At 39.9% G+C, this 22,328-nt stretch overlaps 1 protein-coding gene across 1 annotated transcript; it reads left to right on the forward strand.

The window, feature by feature from the left end:
• Window positions 1-3,320: 3,320 nt before the first annotated feature.
• LOC103936399 (probable ADP-ribosylation factor GTPase-activating protein AGD8) lies at window positions 3,321-9,563 on the forward strand. Its single transcript, XM_009346233.3, has 7 exons — window positions 3,321-3,556; window positions 3,732-3,850; window positions 5,146-5,581; window positions 5,700-5,966; window positions 7,010-7,135; window positions 8,874-8,975; window positions 9,108-9,563. Exons 1-7 carry the CDS (start codon window positions 3,488-3,490, stop codon window positions 9,213-9,215), a joined length of 1,227 nt encoding a protein of 408 aa, XP_009344508.2. The 5' UTR covers window positions 3,321-3,487; the 3' UTR covers window positions 9,216-9,563.
• Window positions 9,564-22,328: the final 12,765 nt, after the last annotated feature.

Here is a 22,328-nt window from a genome sequence, read left to right on the forward strand (position 1 = left end):
AAGGGTGAGTGGGCCTGAAAATAAAGTTTTTAATAAAAACCTTTTTGAAAACATTATAACCCCTTGCCGTAAAACCCGTATAATTTCCCAGAAAATAATAATACATACGTATATAGAAATCATGCTCGAGAGTAGGGAAAACCAAGTATATGCCATGTCAAGTATCTTAGCAATGAAATAAGTAAGCCAGGGGAAATAAATCAATGTAAAATGATATGCCAGCCGGAGTCACCTAACGTGATCTGTACGGCTCTAAACCTGCACACAAGTCAGAACCACCTAATGTGATCTGTACGATATGCTGGGTGTAATAAATACTCTCAAATGCTACGATCACGTGAAGGCTGTGTGAAGTATCGCAAGTCACCTACGAGTCGGAACCACGTAATGTGGTTTGTATAATAGGCTGGCACCTACCTTAGATCCAAGGTAAGCGTACGGTGCGGGAGGTGAATGATCATGTGAAGGCTGGCCCTAACCTCGGGTAGAGCACTAACACCAGGGTGCAGGATAATGAGTACCAAATGCATCCAGGCATAACCATATACATCACAACCGCTAATATCATAATATACTCACCTGTAGCTTACCTAGGCTTCATAGCATCATGCAACATTATACATGACTATACCAATGCATACACTAAAATATAACACAAGTATGACATGACATTTCAATCACATTTCATTTAAAACAATTTCTAGGAAAAACGTAAAGTATACATACATATATATACAGAAAACTAAAAGCCCACTCACCTGGAGTCCGCGCTACAACTCCCCATCACAAATATCAAGGTGTCACGAACGATTGTCGCCTAGAACAATTATCAAATCATGTCTTAGAATTCTTATCAATAGACATATAACTTACATGTCCTAACTGGGAAGATCCGCACGTCGGATTCCTGATCTGTAAGTTTCTAATATCCTCAAATATTACGTATTATAACGTATCAAAGTTTGGTGATGATCCAACGATCGGATTGTCGATTGCTATAATAATCAAGCGGCGGACTTTCATGGAACTAAATTCAAATGATGGAAATTCATCAATAGAACTTCACCAATGGAATCAGAGTATTCAAGTTTAACCTAGGAAGGTCAGGGAACGTCTCGGCCCAATCGCTGCCGCACTCGCCGGTTGGCCGCCCTGACTTGCCGGAAAATTCAACTATTTCTAAAAATTCTCAAACTTCACAAAAATGAAGATCTTAGTGAGTGGAGCAACTTTCATACCTATGACCAAGGCCAATTCGGTCGGGAAACACCTTAATTTCCCCTCAATTAGTCGGAAACCCCATAAAGGGTGAGCTTCAATTCGACTTTTCCGATACTCTACCGCCCCTAAGGTTGGTTGGGCTTTATTCCAGGCCTTAAGAAAAGTCTAGGGGTGGTGGTAATTGGAAGAAAATGTTTCAGAAATGGGAGGATCGTCTCAAGAACCGCCACACCCACCGGTGTGGTGTTTCCCGAATTCCATGCTAAAAATCTATGATTTCTAGGGTGTAATAGGAAGAGAGAATGATAGGGAATGTTTTCCCTGTGGTTAGGTGACTTGGTTTGCAGGAGAAATGGATGAAATTCATCGGAGAACACAAATGGGAGCCGGGTTGGGTCGGAAGAAGGGGGATGGGTCGAGGATCCCCCACTTTCCCTTTCTCTCCTTTCCCCTCCTTCCTTTTTTTTTTGATTGCTCACCCTATCATCTCTCATTTTCTGATTGGTCCAGTTCCTCCCTCCTTTCTCTCTTATATACTCCATCTGCACCGACCATCCTTTGTTCCTTTTAATCTGGGCCACACACGTGGCATCCCGGATTTTGCTCCAAAAATCTGGAATTTTCTTGATATTAACCAATTTACAAAATGCCCCCAACTTTAAATGTTAAAACTCCTTCGTTATAACTCCAAATCACGATCCGTTTGCGCCCACGCGTTCGTGGCGACAAGTACTACGAGGATACGCCAAGAAATTGAACCTTACGTGACACAACACGGCAGTCAACAAAATTCAACACTTTACCTCGAAGGGCATTTTCGTAAATTCACATTTAAAAAATTATAAAAATGATAACAATTGGGGACAGGTCGTTACAAAGTGACTCTAGAGTTGGAGAATAAGACTATCTCCAATGGAGATCTCAAAAGATAAATTTCAAATGTTAATTTGATGGCTGACATGGCAATGTCAGATTTTCTCTTCCTCCAACCGATGTTTTTTTTTGTTATAAATGATATTTGTAGGATCCATTTTAAAAAAGAAATCAATTAAAATAAATGTTCAAGATCTATAATTGGCGCATTGATGAGACCCACACAATAAAATAATTAAAAAAATAATTTAACATCACATTTTCTTATATGTCAAATTTGACATATGAAAATTCATATGTCAATCCACATACGATTGACATTTTGGTTGGACATTTTTCTTACCTTCAAATTTGATTACATGACATTCCACTTAGAATTTGACATCTCCTTCGGAGATAGTCTAAAAAAAACTTCCTCAATAGGAATGCATCAAATAAACTGCCCTTCCATATAGATTGTCGCATGAACTAACTTTGTCAATAAATTACTAGTCTTCCTATTGATCTTGATTAGTTTTGGCTTGTTGAGAGTTTTCTGTTCTTTCTCGACTGGACCCAGTTTTAAATCTGAATCACTTGTTTATCCTGCATGTGCTTTCGGAGTCCCCACCCATTCAATCACTAATGGACTACATTAACTGACAGAGTAAAACACAAGAATCAATTTGGCCAAGCTTAAACACGAGGATTAAATTGGCATATGAATAAAACTCAAGGACTATTTAAGCCCTTTTTTATTTTTATATAGTAACATTTCAAAATGATTCAACTCAAATTAGACCTCATTATAAATAGATATTTATATGTAAAACAGTAAAAGTTATTTTCTCTACGTCTATTCATCTCACGTTTTGGATGAATCCAGGGTATCCCCTGCACTTAGACAAGGATTAATCCCTTGAGCCGGGTCGGAACCCATTCGGAGGGCAAGCTCTCCCAATGATTTTAAAATCAATATTTTTTTTTTTTTTTAACCAACAATGTCATTTATACTAAAATCAAAACGTTTTAAAGAAAAAATGAACAACTCAAGGTTCAGCTTGGCCCATCCCATACAAGCCCCCCAGCCATTAACGATTGGTTTTGCATTTAACCTTCATCCAAATCATTAATTACCACTCGACATAACCAAAAGCACCAAAGCCGCAAATACCCCAAAAACGCACGGGCAATTTAGCCATTTTGCCCAACCGTGCGCATCATAAAATGCTTTCGTTTAAAAATTTTTGCGAAATAAAAATTCCAAAAAACAGAAAGCTAAAATCGATTTGGGGATTTCACTTCAACCTTTAGTCTCCGTCTCTTCTCTCTTTTGCCTGAGGAGGTGTTCCAAGCACCTCTTCGGATTTATTTGATTTCTCTCTGTTTCTCTGGGATTTGAATTGCCTTCCCAATGGCGTCCGAAATCTCAAACGACAAGACCGCTGTTTTCAGAAAACTGAAAGCAAAGTCAGAAAACAAGGTTGGTTTTTTTTAGTTTCATTTTTCCCTTTTTTTTTTGTATTTTTTTTTATGGGTTTTTAATTTTTGTGAAAAATTCGATATGGGTTTGTGAGATCTGATTCAGATCTGTGAATTCTTTGTTGAGATCTTTATTTACTTGCTTTTTAATGTATTTTGTGGTGTATTTGGTTCAGATGTGTTTCGATTGTAATGCAAAGAACCCGACTTGGGCATCGGTTACGTATGGGATCTTTCTCTGCATCGATTGCTCGGCCGTTCATCGCAGTCTCGGCGTTCATATCAGCTTTGTTAGGTATGATTTCGTATAGCAGTAACAGATTGTTAATTCTCTCAATCTTCGATTCGTTAAGTTTTCAGTGTTCGCTTGGAGTCACCACATATACATATATGTATGTACGTATTTATGCTGCTAATTTATGTTTGGAACTGGAAGCACGGTGAAGGGGTTGAATAGCCTGAATGTTGGGGATCCAAGTAATAGTTTGTTTCATTAATTAAATCTTAGAAATTTGGTGACTCGATGCACATTTGATCGGATGGAATTGAGGGTGTTGCATTGTCCGTACTGCACAAGATCATGCTTTCTTCTAGAAACCGTAAACTGTCACATGCATTGTTCTGAAATATGCAAAAGTAGACAAGAAACTGCAGATACACAAACAAACGAATACCAGGAACCCTTTAGTTTTATGTAATTCAGAATGCATTGATGTTGTCGTTCTGGATGTTTCTGCAATAACTTATGCTTTTGTTGATTGTCACTTTCTGACTTACTTGGCCGCTCTGTTTTTTTCGGGAAATCTTTGCTCCTGTTCCTAATTTGAAGGAGGAATTTTGGTTTGAATAGGCAAGCCTTTTTGCTTTTTCCCTGTATGGTTATTGTAAATTGCAGACTAGCTCTAGCAATGAATGAGACATTAAGGTTATAAGAAAAGGTTAGCTTCATGTTTTAACCTTAAAATCTCCGTTTAGTTTTTTTAATGTAATTTCTAGTCAACGGCCAATAGAGTGATGGTCACAGTTGTTCATTGGCAAATCTTATCTAGTGTTGTGCAATATACAATGCTTGCATAGAAATGTCTTAATAGTTGCTCCTTTTGTTGTTAAGGACGGGGGAATCTTCCTCTTAAGGATGTCAAAGCTTCCTAGTCTTTGGTTTGTTTGGGATCAAGGCAGCCAGCTCGGCAATTAGAGAGACAAATCTTCCACATTCCAACATTAGGCTTGCTAAGAAATAAGAACAGAGCACCATCATGGTTGGATCTGATAGTCTGATTACAGATTTTATTTCCATCAAATTGTTAAAATCTTATTTCCCCATTTATTGATTCTAACTTTCTAAGTTTACATCTAAGTTACTTTTTAATATATATTTTGTCTTCGTAATTTAAAGTACAACTGAGATTGTTTATTTTTCAATTATTTGAGGTTGAATCAATTTGATGTTAGATTATTTAAATTTTAACAACATTGTATTTGATAATTTATCATATTAACATTCTTATTTAGATTTTTCTTTAAAATAACTGTAAAATCAACAATGAAGGCAATGACAAGTGTCTTACATTTGTTTTTAACTTTTTATAGGTCTACAAATTTAGACTCATGGACTCCTGAACAGCTGAGAACGATGAGCTTCGGGGGAAACAACCGTGCACAAGTGTTCTTTAAGCAGCATGGATGGACGGATGGAGGCAAAATTGAGGCTAAGTATACATCAAGAGCTGCCGAGTTGTATAGGCAAATACTTTCTAAAGAAGTAGTCAAAAGTATGGCAGAAGAGGCAGGTCTTCCACCATCACCTGTTGCAGCTCAGTCAGGACAAGCATCTAATGGGATTCTTGATGTTAAGACCCAGGAAGCTCCAGAAGAGAACTCTATAGCAAGGAAAGAAACGCCTGAAATCACTGCTTCCCAGAAAGCCCCCCATACATATGTTACCAGTACTGTTAAGAAGCCTCTTGGTGGTGCTAAGAAAATTGGGAAGACTGGGGGGCTTGGTGCTCGCAAACTTACTACAAAGGTTGTGATTGCGTACTTAAATTGGGGTAGATTATTCATAGTAGTATCTTTGAATTCTGTTTCTTATTTGATTATATGTTAACCAGAAAGCCTCTCTCTCTTAACTTTATCAAATGCAGCCTAATGAAAGCCTGTACGATCAGAAACCTGAAGATCCAGTTGTCCCAGTGCCAGTGCCTTCCTCAACTAACAGCACTCCAACAGCTGGATCATCCTTTGCATCTCGATTTGAGTATGTAGAAATTGTCCAAAATACTGAGACAAATCCCACTGGCGCTCATGTAATTAGCCATATTGCTCCACCGAAGTCATCAAATTTCTTTGCAGATTTTGGAATGGACAGTAACTTTCCCAAGAAAACTAATTCAAATACCTCAAAAGTTCAAGTAAGTTATTTATGACCAATGACATTAACATGTAAAGTAGTTTTCTCACAAGAACTAGTTCAGATACCTCACAAGGGATGGAGCTATTTCTGTTTCTGTGTCACTTGATTATTATATAAAGGTTCCTTACAAGCCCTAAATTGTGGATTAGCATATGCAATTTAAAAAATGTCATGTGCCCAGTTCCTTAGATACATGTTTCACTATGCAAATTTTTTATGTGCCCTAGTCCTTAGATACATGTTTCACTATCAGACCAGGAGCAACGAGTTGACATGATTTAGAAGTGTCAGGGTGATAAATTTAAGAGAACCAGACAGGTTAAACTTTTCCTACTATCCTGTTGAGGAAAGAAGAAAATAGACAGGCACTATATTACCAGGAAGCGAAACAATAGTCAGGCACAAATCTGTTCTTTTGTATTCTGATACAAAAGTAAGAGATGATTTCAAGACAAATAGGTAGAGTATGATCTTTAACGAGATGAATGAGATTATTCGTTATGGTACTTTAACTGGCTTATTGATGCTTGGTGAGGAGTGCTCTTTTTTTTATCCATTCCCGTTCTATGTTGTTTTAAAGCAGCAAACCATATACCTCAAATGGTAAGTCCTTGTTTATTGAATAGTAGAGTTACATTCAGAATAAATTTCTTATGACAGATGGAATATACAATCCTCGCATGACACCAACCAGTCTGGCTGACTTGGCTCTGCCATATAATTTTTGGATGTGGAAATAAAGTGTGCCTTGTGAGATTGTATTAACTATAAACCTGTTCAGGAAAAACGCATTTATTCTTCAGGAGAATGTATACTGCTGGTGGTTTCCTCAATCTAAATGTTGTCTAATATTGTTCGCTCTTTTGGATGTTTGCAATTGGCCTTTTGCACTTGGATATTGATTCCTAGAGACACCTATAAGAATAGATTTGTGACATGTGAAGACTTATTTATGTCATGGTTCAGAACACTCTGAAAACCAGTTTTCATTTCTGTTCATGTTATTTTTTCGTTAAATATTCAGGTTTTATTGTTTTTCAGATTCAGGAGTCTGATGAAGCAAGAAAGAAATTCACAAATGCAAAATCTATCTCTTCTGCACAATTTTTTGGTGACCAAAGCAGATCTGCTGATGTTGATGCTCAAACCTCCTTGCAGAAGTTCTCGGTGTGTCATTACTATTATAATACCATGTTCATATTCATGTGCTTCTTTTGAATTATGGTACCACATCTCTGTTCTTTTTTTTTCCTATCTTTCTGGTTGAAGTCTTATCATCTTACTACTCTTGGTCATCTAGACCTCATATTGGCAAAGTATATATATCCTAGGGAAATCATAACAACAATAACAACAACAACAACAAGAACAACAACAACAAAGCCTTTTCCCACTAAGTGGGGTCGGCTATATGAATCATAGAATACCATTGTGCTCGGTTCTGTGTCATGTCCTCTGTTAGGTCCAAGTACTCAAAGTCTTTTCTTAGAGTCTCTTCTAAAATTTTCCTAGGTCTTCCTCTAACCCTTTGGCCCTGAACCTCTGTCCCGTAGTCACAGCTTTTAACCGGAGCGTCAGTAGGCCTTCTTTGCACATGTCCAAACCACCGTAACTGATTTTCTCTCATTTTTCCTTCAATTTTGGCTACTCCTACTTTACCTTGGATATCCTCATTCCTAATCTTATCCTTTCTCATGTGCCCACACATCCAATGAAGCATCCTCATCTCCGCTACACCCATTTTATGTACGTGTTCTAGGGAAAACATACAACCGAAGTAAATTGTCTTTTGAATATTAAAGCATCCATGAGATGGAAATTAGTTTAGATTTTTTATTGGTAACTACCATAGTGAGATAGTGAGTAAGCACACATGGTACGCCTACATACTTTTACATTACAATAACAACAACAAAGCCTTATCCCACTTAGTGGTTGGCTGTTTGAATCCATGTTTTGCTGTTTTATTAAACAAAATGAATACAAAAACAACAATAAAGCCTTATCCTATTAAGTGGGGCCGATTGTATGAATCCTAGAATGCCACTGCGCTCAGTGTTGTGCCAAGTCTTCTATTAGCTCCAATTACTCCATGTCTTTTTTTTTTAAAGTCTCTATCTAAAGTCTTCCTAGGTCTTCCGTTACCCCTTTCACCTTGAGACTCTATCCCATTATCACATTTTCTAATCGGAGCATATGCTCTTGGGACCCTTCTTTTCTATGCTTAATTTTTTTCAAAGCTACAACCACTTCCTCTTTTGTGATTCGGCGATAGAAGTAATTTTTACACCCTTCTGGGTTACTCAACTCACCCAAAGAAGTACTCCTTTCGTGTCTTTCATTGAAAAGACCGTGTTCTCTGTAGTTAAAACATTTTCATTCTCATCCTTTCTTTGCCTCCTCCTACGATATTTTATACCTCTCAAAGTTTTCATAGGTTCTATCCTTGTGTAAGGCTTTACAATGTTCTTTCTTAATCCCATGGAATCCCACATTTGGCCAACGTTCCCATCTGTATCTCTAGCGCATTGGCCGAGTACTTTCTCCTTGAAAGTGACTTGTTTTTCTCCTTTTAGATCCACCATCTAGTAGGCTCTTCCCAGTAATTTGCAATCTGTACCAGTTATACGATCCCCCTTCCTCATTAAAAGGAAATCTATTTGTGTTTTTGATGACCCACTCTTGTAGATGATCACATGGTTCAACTAAATTTTTACATATCTTATGCGTATTTTTCATGTCTGGACATGACATTTGGGAGTGCTTGAAGTTATAAAACTTTCGTGTGAAACTTTAGCATTGAAAGTCAATACCAAATTGCCAATATATTTGATATGCTGAGATAGTGGGAAATCTTGGAGAATGAATTTAGCAGTTGATAACACAATTGTCTTTCTACTTCCAGGGTTCTGCAGCCATCTCCAGCGCTGATCTATTTGGTGACAGGGGAGATAATTCAGCTATTGATCTTACTGCAAGCGACCTAATCAACCGACTGTCGTTTCAGGTATATGCCTTGCAGTGGTAGACAATAAACTTCGCCGGTGGTTTTTTAGTGTTGTATGTATTTGCTTTTGAATTTCCATCCTGAGGTTGGTTTAATGAATTTGGGTTTAATTGGGGGGGTGATCCTTTCCAGGCACAACAGGATCTCTCTTCCTTAACGAATATCGCTGGAGAGACCGGGAAGAAGCTTAGTTCCTTGGCGTCCAATTTAATGACGGATCTTCAGGACAGAATCCTGTGATGTTGATATGCTCTGTGTTCATTTGTTAAAGTAAACCCACCTGTCAACATCGTATGTAGGGATTGCAAAGAGGGGTTGATAAAATTCTTTCAAAGAAAGCAAGACTTGACGAAAATTCTCAAGGCCTAAGAGTGGCGGGTTGGCGGGTGATTTGTTTCGTAGAACAGGAAACTATTATTGTTCTGAGATTGTGGATTATATGTGCTCTTGTGAACCACCGTAACATTACTGCTTTGTGTCAAGGAAGCAACGCGAGAATACTGTATTCTCTTAAAACCGTGGATTTGTCCCTGCCCAATTTTAATTCAATCTCGAATACGGTTTCCTTGAAAGGAACGTGTTGTTGAAGGCTACGTGAATACAAGATATGTGTCAAGGCAGTTATATGTACAAGTTAAAATATATATTTTTAAAATTGTGAGATCAATTTTTGTTTGGGAAGTGTTATTGGGACTCCAAAAATCTTATTCTACACTCCTGACAAATGTATTTTTCTTTCGTAATATAGAAAGTTTGGAGTGTAAAATGAGATTTTTGGAATGTTAATAACAATTCTCTTTTGTTTTTTGTACTTTAAATTTTATAAAGGGGCATGGTTGGTACCTTACGGAAAATGACACATAAAGCTACACAACATGACGGATTATTTATTTATTTTGATAGAAAAGGAACTTCATTAAGGAGAAAAGCCTCCACGACATCCAGTTTGGGTACAATCAAACTAGAAGGCTTGACGGGCATGTCGGATTATTTATTTTGATAGAAAAGGACTTCATTAAAGAGAAAAGCCCTTAGGGCATTCAGTTTGGGTATAATCAAACAAGCAGGCTTGACGAGCAGCCAAAGGAAGAGTTCTATCCGAAACATGAAAATCAGCAACAGAGTAACCGATACTAGTTATAGCATTCACCAGAAAATTGACTTCCTTGAAGACATGTTTCCAACAAATGTCATAAAAAAAACCAACAAGCCAGCGAATTTCCTCCAAGATGGACTTCAATCTCCAAGGGGGGCTATAAGCTCCACGGATGAACTCAATCACCAACTTCAAATCACCCTTCACCACAATACAAGACAAACCCTTAGACCATGCCATCCACAAACTATCCCGTAAAGCCAGACATTCTACAATAGAGATGGTATTCTGACCAATAAATCTAGCTCCCACAACAATAGGCTCCCCTTTCTCATTTCTAATCATAAATCCCACAGTAGCACCTTGATTCACCATAGAGCCATCAAAATTAAGTTTAACAAAAAACCAGGATTTGGAAGGGGACCACCGGATAAAGGAGGGCGGTGGAGACCTCATATCATCACAACCTTCAGGAACCATGTTGTTGGCAATGATGAAGTCTCTTCCAAAGTTGAGAGCAGCCTTAACAATCCTTACAAGGTTTGGATTTTTTCTTTGGAACACAACTAGATTCTTCTCTTTCCAAATTTGCTAGCAAATTAGTAAAGCTTTGCTAAGATCACATAAACCTTCATCACTCTTGACAGCTAGAGCATTTAGCCAGTCATTAAAGAGGAGAGATTGATTTAACCTTGTGTTGTTTGATATAGCTTGACAATTCCAAACAAGTCTAGCAAAACCTTAATTTATAAATAAATGGGATCTATTTGCATCCTCTAAATTACACATAGGACATATAGATGAAATATTATCAACATATCTTGATAGTCTGTCTCTTGTGGGGATCATTCCAAGAATAAGAAGCCAACTAAAAATTTTAACCTTATGAGGGAGTTTGAGATTCCACATTTTCTTTAGAAGCTCTCTTGCATTCACAATATTATTATCACAATTTTGGATCCAAATTGCCGACTTAACTGAGAACTTGCCATTCGCATTTGGTCCCCCAACAACATGAATCACATTGGGGAATCAAGGGGAAAGGAAAACTACAACTTTTATTCACATTGTCCTTATCAACCAGACACCGCAATTGGTCTTTGTCCCATTGTCCATTGTTAATGAATTGACACACCTTTAAATTCAAATCGAGATCATTAACTTGATTGACAACATCAAGATTGGAGCGTGGGAAAGGAAAAACCCAATTATGGGTCCAGAAGTAAATACCATCTCCATTTCCCACAACCCACCTTAGCCTCATTCTAATAACATCTCTAGCTTTCAGAATACCTTTCCAGGCACATAAGTGGTTCTGTCTTATTTTGGTGTGAAGGAAATTCCCCTGCAAGTATTTATTCTTAACAATTTGTACCTACAAATTCTGGTTATCAGTAAGAACTTTCCACCCAAGTTTTGCTAAACAAGCATTATTAAAATGAACACTTTTCCTAATACCTAATCCCCCATTTTCCTTAGAGTTGCACACTTTATTCCAAGCCACAAGGACAAGCTTGCAATCTTTACCCCATGGAAAATTCCAACTTTCCCTATCAATAGCATTTGTAACTTTCTCAGAACAGTTAAAACAAGACATAGTATGGTTGGGGACACCTAATAAATTAGCTTTTATAAGAGTTAGCCTTCCAGCTTTAGAAAAGGGTATTTTCCTTCCAACCAGAAAGTTTATTTTTAATCTTGATTATAAGCTCCTTTGCATTAACTTGATCCTTCCAGAAAATGATATTGTGAATGCCTAGGTACCTACCAATAGTGGTTTTATGTTGGATCACTAGAATATTAACAATATCATTCCTGGTATGGTTAAGCGTATTATTTGAAAAATAAAAAGAAGACTTATGAAAATTTATCTTTTGACCTAAGGCATGAGAGAAATTACCCAGCACCTTAGCAATATTCTTGGCTGCAGTACTAGTGGTTTTGCAAAAATTAGACAATCATCTACAAACATCAAATTTGTAATTCTAAAACCTCGAGGTGCAGTCAACAAGCCAACATTACTTTTAGAAGATTCTCCAATTTTATCTAAATGTCTAATCAAGGATTCCATACAAAGGATAAAAATATAAGGAGATAGAAGGTCTCCTTGCCTAATAGCTCTAGAAGGACAAAAATAACCATGAGACTTACCATTAATAAGGATAGAGAAGGACGTCGAAGTACTACACTCCATGATAAGCTTGATCCAGTGATCATTAAAACCAAATTTAGCAGGCATAGCTTTAATATAATTACAACTGAGGAAATCATAGGCCGTTTCAAGGTATAGTTTAATAGCCATTGCACCATTTTTACCTTTAAAAGAGGAAAACACTTCATGAGCAATAAAGATGTTATCCTGAATGGATCTTCCTGAGCAAAAGCTCCCTGGTTCTTGGAAATGCACCTATTTAATAAAGGCTGAATTCTACTCACCAATGTTTTAGTAATAATTTTGAATGTGACATTACATAGGCTAATCTGTCTAAAGCTATAAACCACCTCAGGGTTCTCCACTTTAGGGATAAGAGCAATATTAGTATGATTAATCAGTCTAAGACTTGAGCCATTGTCAAAAAAAGTCCCTAACTAAATTTACTACTGAGGGACCAACAAGATCCCAGTAGTTTTGGTAAAAAGAAGCATGAATTTCATCCGGTCTTGGTGCTTTCAAAGCACCAATGCTTTTAACAACATCAGCCACCTCACCTTCAATGATAAGGCTATTTAACCTGCCATTTTGCTCAACACTTATACAAGGATCAATAATATCAACGAATTTATCAAGAACTCCTGGGAAAGGCATGTTAGAAGCTGAGAACCTATTTTTTAAAATCATCCACAAATACTCTCTCCAAACCATCACCCTCCCACCACCAATTTCCTTGGTTGTCTTTTATTTTATTAATTTCATTTCTTATTCTTCTTATTTGGCCACCATTTGGAAATATTTAGTTTTCTTATCTCCAAGTTGTAACCAGTCAGTTCTAACTTTTTGGGCCCGAAAAAATTCCTCATTCTTTAACACTTCACTCAGCTGGTTTTTTTTTTTTTAATAATTTTTTTTTTATCTCTAGTTCTTTATCAAAGAGATTACTTGGATCATAAACATGCATAATCTCTTGCTAAACTTTATTCAGGTCTCACAGGAGACATTTCTTCTTTTCAAATAAATTTTCAAACACATATTTATTCCAATTTCTAACCAAAAACTTAAATGTCCCCAGATAACCCCTAATCTTATCACAAACACTGCCAGGAATGTTTTGTATCCAACTTTACTTACAATATTTTTAAAATCCGGGTTGGAGAACCATATAGCTTCAAACTTAAAGGTACTCGCACCCAGATTGATGGCATTACTATAACTACTAGTCTCAAGTAAGATCGAGCTATGATCAGACCCATATATAGGATAGTTATGGAGCTTGGCATTAGGGAACGAGTTAAGCCAGCTCATATTAGCAATAGCCCTATCAAGTCTCTCGAAAATAATAGTACTATCCTATGACCACTGCACTAGGTAAAAGGCACACTAGAGGTAGGAATAGAAATTTAATTTCCGCCATGTAGGAAGCTATTGAAATTTATCAAGTGATTATTGGCATTTCTGTCACCCCAACATTTTCAACTAGATTCGTAATATTATTAAAATCACCAAGAAGCATCCAAGGCTGGTTAAAGTTATTACTTGGAATTAGATTAATAATTTCATTCCACAATTGAGGTTAAAGATTCTTTTGGGGATAGGCATATACACATGTAAATAAGAAATGATTCTCATAACTTTTTCCATGACTTCACAATGAATAAATCTGGAACTATGGGCAATCACATTTAGATTTATATTAAGATCATTCTAGCACAAACAAAGGCATCTAGCCCTACCATGACCGATAGCAAAAAACATTTTAGAGAATTGTTGTTGACCCTAAAAATTACAAAGCCTACGTGGCGCACAGGCTGAGTAACTAATGAGCTAACTACGTCATTCGGTTGATGCGAGGTGTGCCAACTCGTCGGCTGAGCCTGGCCGAAGAGTACAATTTGTTGATGTTGCATTGAGCGCGTTGCTGACTTCTTGATCTTGCGATTACGGTCAAGGAAGGAACAAGTCTCGGCCTTCAGATTCTCGAGCTTGAAGACAAGGCTGCTAGTTCTATGAAGTTCACGAATGGTTGGCACCGGATTCAGTCACAATGATTATATTCGTGAGAGTATAAGCACATCGAATCGACACCAGACTATATGGACACAAGTACTCAAAGGAGATGTATATCTTGATGGTAAATGTGGTTCGACCGTCAGAATGCCGAACTCTGAAACTCACTTGTGAGTATCTAATCATAAAATCACTCGGCGTTCAATGTGCCGAATGTCGTAACTTGTAACACCTTACTTCGCCGAGAAGGCTAATAAGATGACCTTTGCCAATAAGGATTTGGAAACCCTTCTCGACCGAGACTTGGATAGATAACTAGTCGGCCTCGACGCAGTGTTGTTTATCCAAACTGAAGATACTCCTCGGTCGGCTGATTCTACGGCAACAATGCTGTTTATTCAAACCGAAGATGTTCGCCGGTTGCTTTCACAGCCAAACTAAAAATGTGTTGGCAGAAAAAGAAAATAAAAATTCTCAAGATGCTTGAGAGGTTTGCGCAGGGCAATTGTGTGTTGAATTGGAGGCCTTGAATGATGCACTCTGCTCTCTATTTATAGCAATAAATCCTCCTTAAGATCAAATTGAAACCACATTCGGATTAGGACTTCTTATTCTGTTCCAACTTTATCTCGACCAATCATACTCCTACTAGGACTTTGAACTCACCCCCCCTTTTGAGGCCATATTCATTGTCGGTTGAGAATCCATATTGCACTAGGCCCCCTTATCGTATTGGGATTTCTTTGACCCATCCGTTCATCCAAACTACTCTTTCTAGCAATAGGACGCGACCACCTTTACTGAACGGCCTAGGACCATCAGGCAGCCTATAGTATATTTGGAAAAGCTTTGGGCCGAACATAGACCTACACTCGGCCCAATAATATTATTTTGGGCCCAAACATTGCCCCCTCACTTCTAAGGTCTTTGGCCTAAAATCCCCTAGCCAATTTTTGATCTTGAAGAAGCGAACCCTACAAGATAACTACGGGATAATGAAAAGCCTTACACATCCCATCTATTGATCGCATTTATGAAGCACGATTGCACGATCCGAATTCCCCTGTACGTTTTGCCGCATGTCAATCCCTTGGTTAACCTGGCAGCCTTTAATCATGACCCTTAGAAACATGCGCCAGCCGAAACATCTCTTCCACATTAATGCATTAAATCCGCCGCAACACGCAATCGTGTGCCCTCAAACCACAAAAACCTTGATTCTCTCCCCCGAGATTTCCTAGATATCCATAATGAGTAGTGATTTCCTGGTCGATTTCACCCCGAAATTTAAAAAATCAAACGCTTCAGAAAACCAAAAGCTTGACCTTCCTCTTGAAATGCCTATAAATACCCGAATCCCTTCCATTTGCATTTTACGCTTTCTGAAACCTTGAAACTCCTTTCCTCATTTCTACCTTCATTACCCTAGAAAACCCAGAAATCCTTCAAATTCTCCACAATGGTCTCCAACACCTTTATGCAAAGGCTTCATCGATCGGAGCGCCATCAAAACTCTGCGCTTCGAGAGTGATCTGAGCACCACTTATCAAATCCTGGGGCCACTCTTCAAGGATGCAATACCATCCTCCATCACCACACTCTTCAAGGCTCACTGCTTGACACCCTTGCTGCAAAGGTTCGATTGGTCAAAATGGGACTTAACAAAACCCCAAGGAGCCTAGCCTATGAGCAACGCCAATTGGGCAACCTGGGTCATCCGAATGGAAGATTTCTTCGGTCAAGAATAGAAGGCTCTTGGTATCTATGATTCCATTAGACTCTCGACCATGGAGCTGGTTATGGACAAGGAACTTCTTATGGCAGAACTAAGTCTCTGGTACTCGGCCACCAACACCATGATCTTTCCTTTTGGCCCTCTCGGCCCCACCATCCTCGACGTCTTAGCTATTCTTGGGACCTCTCCTTCTAGCATCTCGATAGATGCCACCCTCTTTGGATGCTAGTTGAATCTTGACCTCAAGGTGCTTTTCAATGAACAAGCCGTCGAGACGGTCAAGACTCTTTGAAAGAAGAGATTCAGAAGTTACACAAGAACTTCTTCAACTACAACACCCTCATCCTCCACTTCACTGGTCAAGGAGAGGCAAGTCTACGGAAGGGAGAACACGAAGCCTTCCTATTTTACTAGTATAACAAATTTATTTGTTGTACCAAGTCAAACAAGTGCCTGGTCGAAAATATGTTAGTGGTCGAAGCCTTGGCTAGTGGTCACAACCTGGCGCTCAGCTCAAGCATTCTTGCCAATCTTCTTCGTTGCCTGGCCGAGGTGACCATTGACAAAATTGACCCAAACCAGAATAGTCATCTCTGGGTCTTCCAACTCTCGCTACAGGTCTATTTCGCCACACTTCAACCAGAGATCTCTAACTTCCAACCCACTACCTTTCTCGGCCTTCAGTTGGCATCCTGGCCGGCGCCTCCTCACCAGGCCGAAAAAGTCTTCAAATATCTTTTCGGCCTAGATGTCCTCTCTGACGACAAGTTTTTAGTGTGTCATCGTCAAGAGCACCCCTGCTCCATCAGGCTTCCAGCATCAGCATGGAGTGAAAGTGAAGATGCTGTTCTTCTTCAGAATTGGGGATCGATCGTGTTAAAACGCGACCTTCCCCTCGGTTGTGACTCTCGCCGAGCGAGTTGGGAGGTCTACCACCCTCACTTCACTGGCCGACAAGTTGGCTACCTCCATGGTTGTCCGGTACCTCTACTTACTTCTCACTCCTTCATAAGCTGAGAACGCCTTTCTGGCTCTTCAGAGAGGGAGTGTAGAGATTCTGAAAAAGAGTTTCAGGAACAGGGCAAAACATTTCGGCTCCAACTAACTCTTCCTAAATCTCTTGGCATTGACACCTTCGGCGACTGGTGGGAAGAGTATACTCAAGCCTTTTTTGGGGTTTCGAGGATGTCGTCAACAAAATTTTTGGCGATCGACCCAAAAAAACCTCTGCCCCCCAATCCAAATAGCCGACCCGAGGTATATGGCTACCTTTACCTTTATTTCTCCTTTTTATTCTGTCACTAAACCCCACTAATTTAATCTCGTTTTCTCAGATGGTCGAGTGTTGAAGAAAGCAGACGTGATTGCCGCGGCTGCGGCCAAGAAAAAACCTATCATCTCCAAGAAAAGCAAAGCTGTCATGCAACCTCCGCAAAGAAAATGACCTCGTTCGAAAGCCGAGATGGTCGGCGAAGCTCCCCTACCCTCAAAACGCGTCAAGAAATTGACGAAGAAGGGGGAATGGGAGATTCACGTGATCTCCAGCCACACCACTAGAACGACCGCTCCTAGTGACTCTCCTCTAGCCCCGGTCATCCAAGCCCCAACTGAAAAATGGCCAACACCAACCTGCCAAGTTGCCCGACCCATCCTTGGGGTTGTGGCTGATCCAGAGGCTACTCTGTTGGTCAAAGAACCTGCAGTTCCGGGGTCGATGGTTGTGCCCGTCTTGGAAAAAATGGCCCCACCCGTCGGGACAAATCTCCTGAAAAAATAATCGATGATCATCTTGGAAGAGTTATGATTATGTCGCTAGTAACCTTCTTCATTTTATCAGATTCACAAGTATTAACAGCTTTTTATTTCAGGACGACGAAATGTCGTTGGCTAACCGTCCTCGACCAATCAAAACTCCTACCATTAATCCTTCAGCGGTTGAGGCGGCTGACCTAGTCGACCCTCCTGCATCAGATCGCGGGAAAAGGCCACTCGTCGAGCCTGAAGTGACAACAGAGACGCCAATCCATCCGCAGGATCAAAACCTTGGTGTTCTTCCCCAAGAGGTCACTTCGGCTTTTCTAAGGCTTGATACCCTTCTTTCATCAATTTTACTATAACAAATCTGAACCTAGAAAATATTAAATGTTAGGTGCCCAACTATTTATTTCACTGACAATTCTACGCACCGAAAGGTGTTATCTATATTTTCTGGCCGCCTCAATGGCCGTTGAACGTGGATAACCTCCATCGGCCGTGTGAATTAAGAAGCAGTCTTAAATACTGAGCTCGGCCATTGAGCTCTCTGGGTTCGAGCAATGAACCAGAAAACATGGTCGAGGTCTCGTCTCGGCAGGTTTAAAACAAATTCCCTCTACTATGTTTCTTATAATTTTCTTCCTGTTTAAAATCCTTTCTTGTGCAGCCTTCATGGGAGGTCGAGCTTGACGGTCTTCTTCAGAGCATCACTGGCATGGCTAGTTCTTCTCCTGCTTCGGTTGAGCCTGCAGAAACCGTGGCCGAATCCCATGCTTTTGTCAAGCTACAAGAACTTCTATCCCTTTCTGCCTCTCAGGTCTTTCAGTGCAAGGGCCTCAACTTTGTAGGGAAGTGCCTCAACGACCTTGCAAACGGCGATTTCTTGAGTACTGAAAATGTCGCCTATTTGTCTGATCTTCTAGAGTAAACCTGACAACATTTTATCACTTTTGAACAAGCTCTTCGAGCCGAGGATGACCTAAAAACGGCCAAGATTGCTCATGAAGCCAGCTGGTCAGAGGTTGAGGTTATAAAAGCGAAGAAGGCGCAACTGACCAATTTTGATCGCCAAGCTTCAACAACAAAGGTCGACTGTTGCTTCAGAACTCGAAAGGGATTTCGAGACGAATAAAGCTTGATTGACGAATTTCGCGGTTGGCATAAAGCAGATCCAGCAGCTTCAACTTAATAAGAAGACGAGGCAGGCCGAGATCATACTAAGCAAAGTAAGGTGGCTGGAGTTGAAGGCTGCTCTTGAAACCTTTCTCCCCTCGACCCCTTAGAATTTTAGGAGCCTTTTATATATTTAATACAATGATCTTTATTCTCTCATTTCCCATGTGACTGGATAATATTTCTTTAAAAATTTCCCATTGATTAGTAGTTTGTGAATGAAGCCGGTTTGATCTTCGAGATAGTAAGCCCCCTTGCCGAGGACTTTATGGACTACGAATGGCCCCTCCCAATTCGGTGACCACTTGCCGAATCTGGGGTCTTTAGTTCCCACGGGCAACACAGTTTGCTAAACCAACTCTCCTTCGCCGAACGTCTTTTGTTTGACTCGTTGATTATAAGCTCGCTCAGCGATCTTCTTCTGCACTACTAATAAGTTATAAGCGTCAAGCCGAATTTCTTCTAAATCTTCCAACTTTTGTCCCATGGCTTGGCTGTATTCGGCACTGAACAAACTACTTTGTTCGATTACTCGCAATGAATTTATACTTAGCTCGATTGGTAGCATAGCGTCGTGTCCGTAGGTTAAAGCGCATGGGGTTGTTCCGGTGGCTGATCAGGGTGAGGTTCGATAAGCCCATAATGCTTCATTTAGCTTTAAATGCCACATACCAAGTCTTTCTCTTACCATTTTTTCAAGAATGCCGATCAAATCCTTATTACTTGCTTCGGCCTGGCTATTCGCCTGTGGATAATACGACATAGATTGCTCGAGTTGAATATTTAGGTTTGCCGTGCACTCCTTAAACCTATCGACTGTAAAGATTGTGCCGTTGTCAGTTATGATAATTTCTGGTACGCCGAATCTAGTCACAATATTTTCCTCTACGAAATTGCAAACTTTTTTCGTTGTCAACTCGGCGTATGATTTTGCTTCGACCCACTTAGTAAAGTAATCGATTGCCACTAGTATCCACGCATGTTTTACTACTCTGAAAAACGACGTGATTTTGCCGATTATGTCTATTGCCCATCCTCTGAACGGCCATATTTTGGTGACACTGTATGCATCCTCGTGCGTATTCAATACAATCCTTCAATATACTCGGCCAGAAGTAGCCATGTTGGTGAAGTAAACAACGCATTTTATGTTCGGATTAGTGAGCTCCACAAATCCCTTCATGTATTTCAGCCATTGCTTGGGTTGCCTCCTGTGGGCTAAGGCATAACAACAACAAACCATCATCACCATTTCGATATAACTCATTCTGGTATGACACGTAATTTGTGGCATCTACTCTTGTCCTAAGGTCGTGTTTGTCACTGGGGTTATCGAGATATCGTATAATTGCCGTTCTTCAATCGTCTGGCAACGTCTCGACGACACATACATTTACAGGGTTTCCTCGCTCTAGCAATGATGGTAAAGACATCACTCATGTATGTATCACTTGACTGCACTGGAAAACTTACTGATTAACCAAGGCTGGGTAAGATCACCGTTCTGTGGATATTGCCAGGCCTAACTCGTCCTCCGAGAGTTGTGCTCCGGAGGCTATTTGGGCAAGTTCGTCTGCGTTAGTGTTTTGAACACGTGAAATGTGCTCAAATGTAATTCTTTCAAACGACTCGGCTAAATAGGTGGCAACCATGTGATAGGGTGCCAAAGTACAGCTTATGCAACGAAAAACGCTGTTTAGTTGGTTAATTACGAGTTCGAAATCACCAAAGACAAGGACACGGGCTGCTCTTAAGTCGTGGAAGACGTGAAGGCCGATGATAAGAGCTTCATATTCGACCTGATTATTCGTACAGCTGAAGTCTAACTTGAGAGAGAAATACCAACAATAGTGGTGGGGAGATTAAATGACGATGCCAACACCAGCCGAGGTTGAGGTGCAAGAACCATCAAAATGCATCATCCAATAGTTGTCTCGTGTTTTGACTAAACCTATGTTGACTTCGCTGCCCCCAAAACCATAAGGAGAGGGGTGTTGGGCCAAAAAATCGACTAGGGCTTGACTTTTGACGGCGTTTTGGGGTATGTACTGCAAACTAAACTCTGATAATGCCATTGTCCATTTTCCAATTCGGCCTTTTACGATAGGCCGGGTAAGCATGTAACGAATAACGCCTGTTTGGGCGATGACCTATGTAATTGATGGGAGCATGTAATGTCGAAGTTTTGACGCGACGAAAAACAAAGCCAAGCAAAGTTTCTTGACGGGTGAATAATTGATCTCAGGCGACTTCAGATTCCGGCTTAGATAAAAGATAACTTGTTCGCGCCCAACATTGTTATCTTGCGCAAAGAGCAACTGATGGACTCGTCGGCTGCTAAAATGTACAGTTTGAGAGGTTTACCACGGCAAGGCGGTACTAGCACTGGTGGCATGATAAGGGAGACCTTAATTTGCATGAAAGCCGCTTGATGTTCTTCTTACCACTCAAACCTATTTGAGTCCTTAAGTTTCAAGAGCGTAGAGAATGCTTTCATTTTGTCTGCCAAATTAGCTATGAAACGGCGGAGAAAATTTATCTTCCCAAGTAACGACTGGAGTTGCTTCTTGGTCATCAAGGGTTGAGCATTAATGATTGCGTGGGCTTTATTTTCGTCGACCTTGATGCCACAATGGTGCACAAGAAAACCCAAGAAGTTACCAGCCAATACGCCAAAGGCGCATTTGGCCGGGTTCGTTTTTAGATTATGCTGGCGCATACAAATGAATGCTTGCTGAAGATCATCTAAATGCGTTTAGCAACACTTCGATTTTACTACCACATCGTCGATATATACTTCTATGACTGTATCGATCAAATCATGGAATATCGTATTCATAGCTCGTTGGTATGTGGCACCAACGTTCTTGAGGCTGAATGGCATAACGACCCATTCGTATGTACCGAGTGCTCCTAAGCAACGGAAGACGATTTTGTGAACGTCAGCTTTAGTGATAAAGATCTGGTTGTAGCCGGCATGGCCGTCGATGAAGGACAATATTTCATGATTGGTTGCGGCATCAATTAACAAATCCGAGATCGGCATCGGGTATTCATCCTTGGGAGTTGCCATATTCAAATTATGGAAATCGATGCAGATGCATAGGGTTCCATTTTTCTTTAGCACCGGCATTGGCCAACCACTCAACATATCGAGTGGTCTGAATAAACCTGGCTTTTAAAAGTCGAACTAATTCCTCTTTTATGCCGAGTTCTACTTCGTTCGAGAATCGGTGAAGGGGTTGTCGGAAAGGCTTACAACCAGCTTTGATGCGTAACTCATGTTCGATAAGGTTTCAGTTAAGGCCCAACATCTCATGATAATTCCACGCGAAACAATCTTTAAACTCGTTGAGTAATTTACTAAGTTCGACCTTCATGGGGTGAAGCAACAACGCGCTAATAAACAATGGTCAAGACTCATCGGCTGTG

This window comes from the organism of the source record quoted next, unplaced genomic scaffold, assembly GCF_019419815.1.
Source record: "Pyrus x bretschneideri cultivar Hongxiangsu unplaced genomic scaffold, Pyrus_bretschneideri_v1 Contig69, whole genome shotgun sequence".
NCBI lineage: Eukaryota > Viridiplantae > Streptophyta > Magnoliopsida > Rosales > Rosaceae > Pyrus > Pyrus x bretschneideri.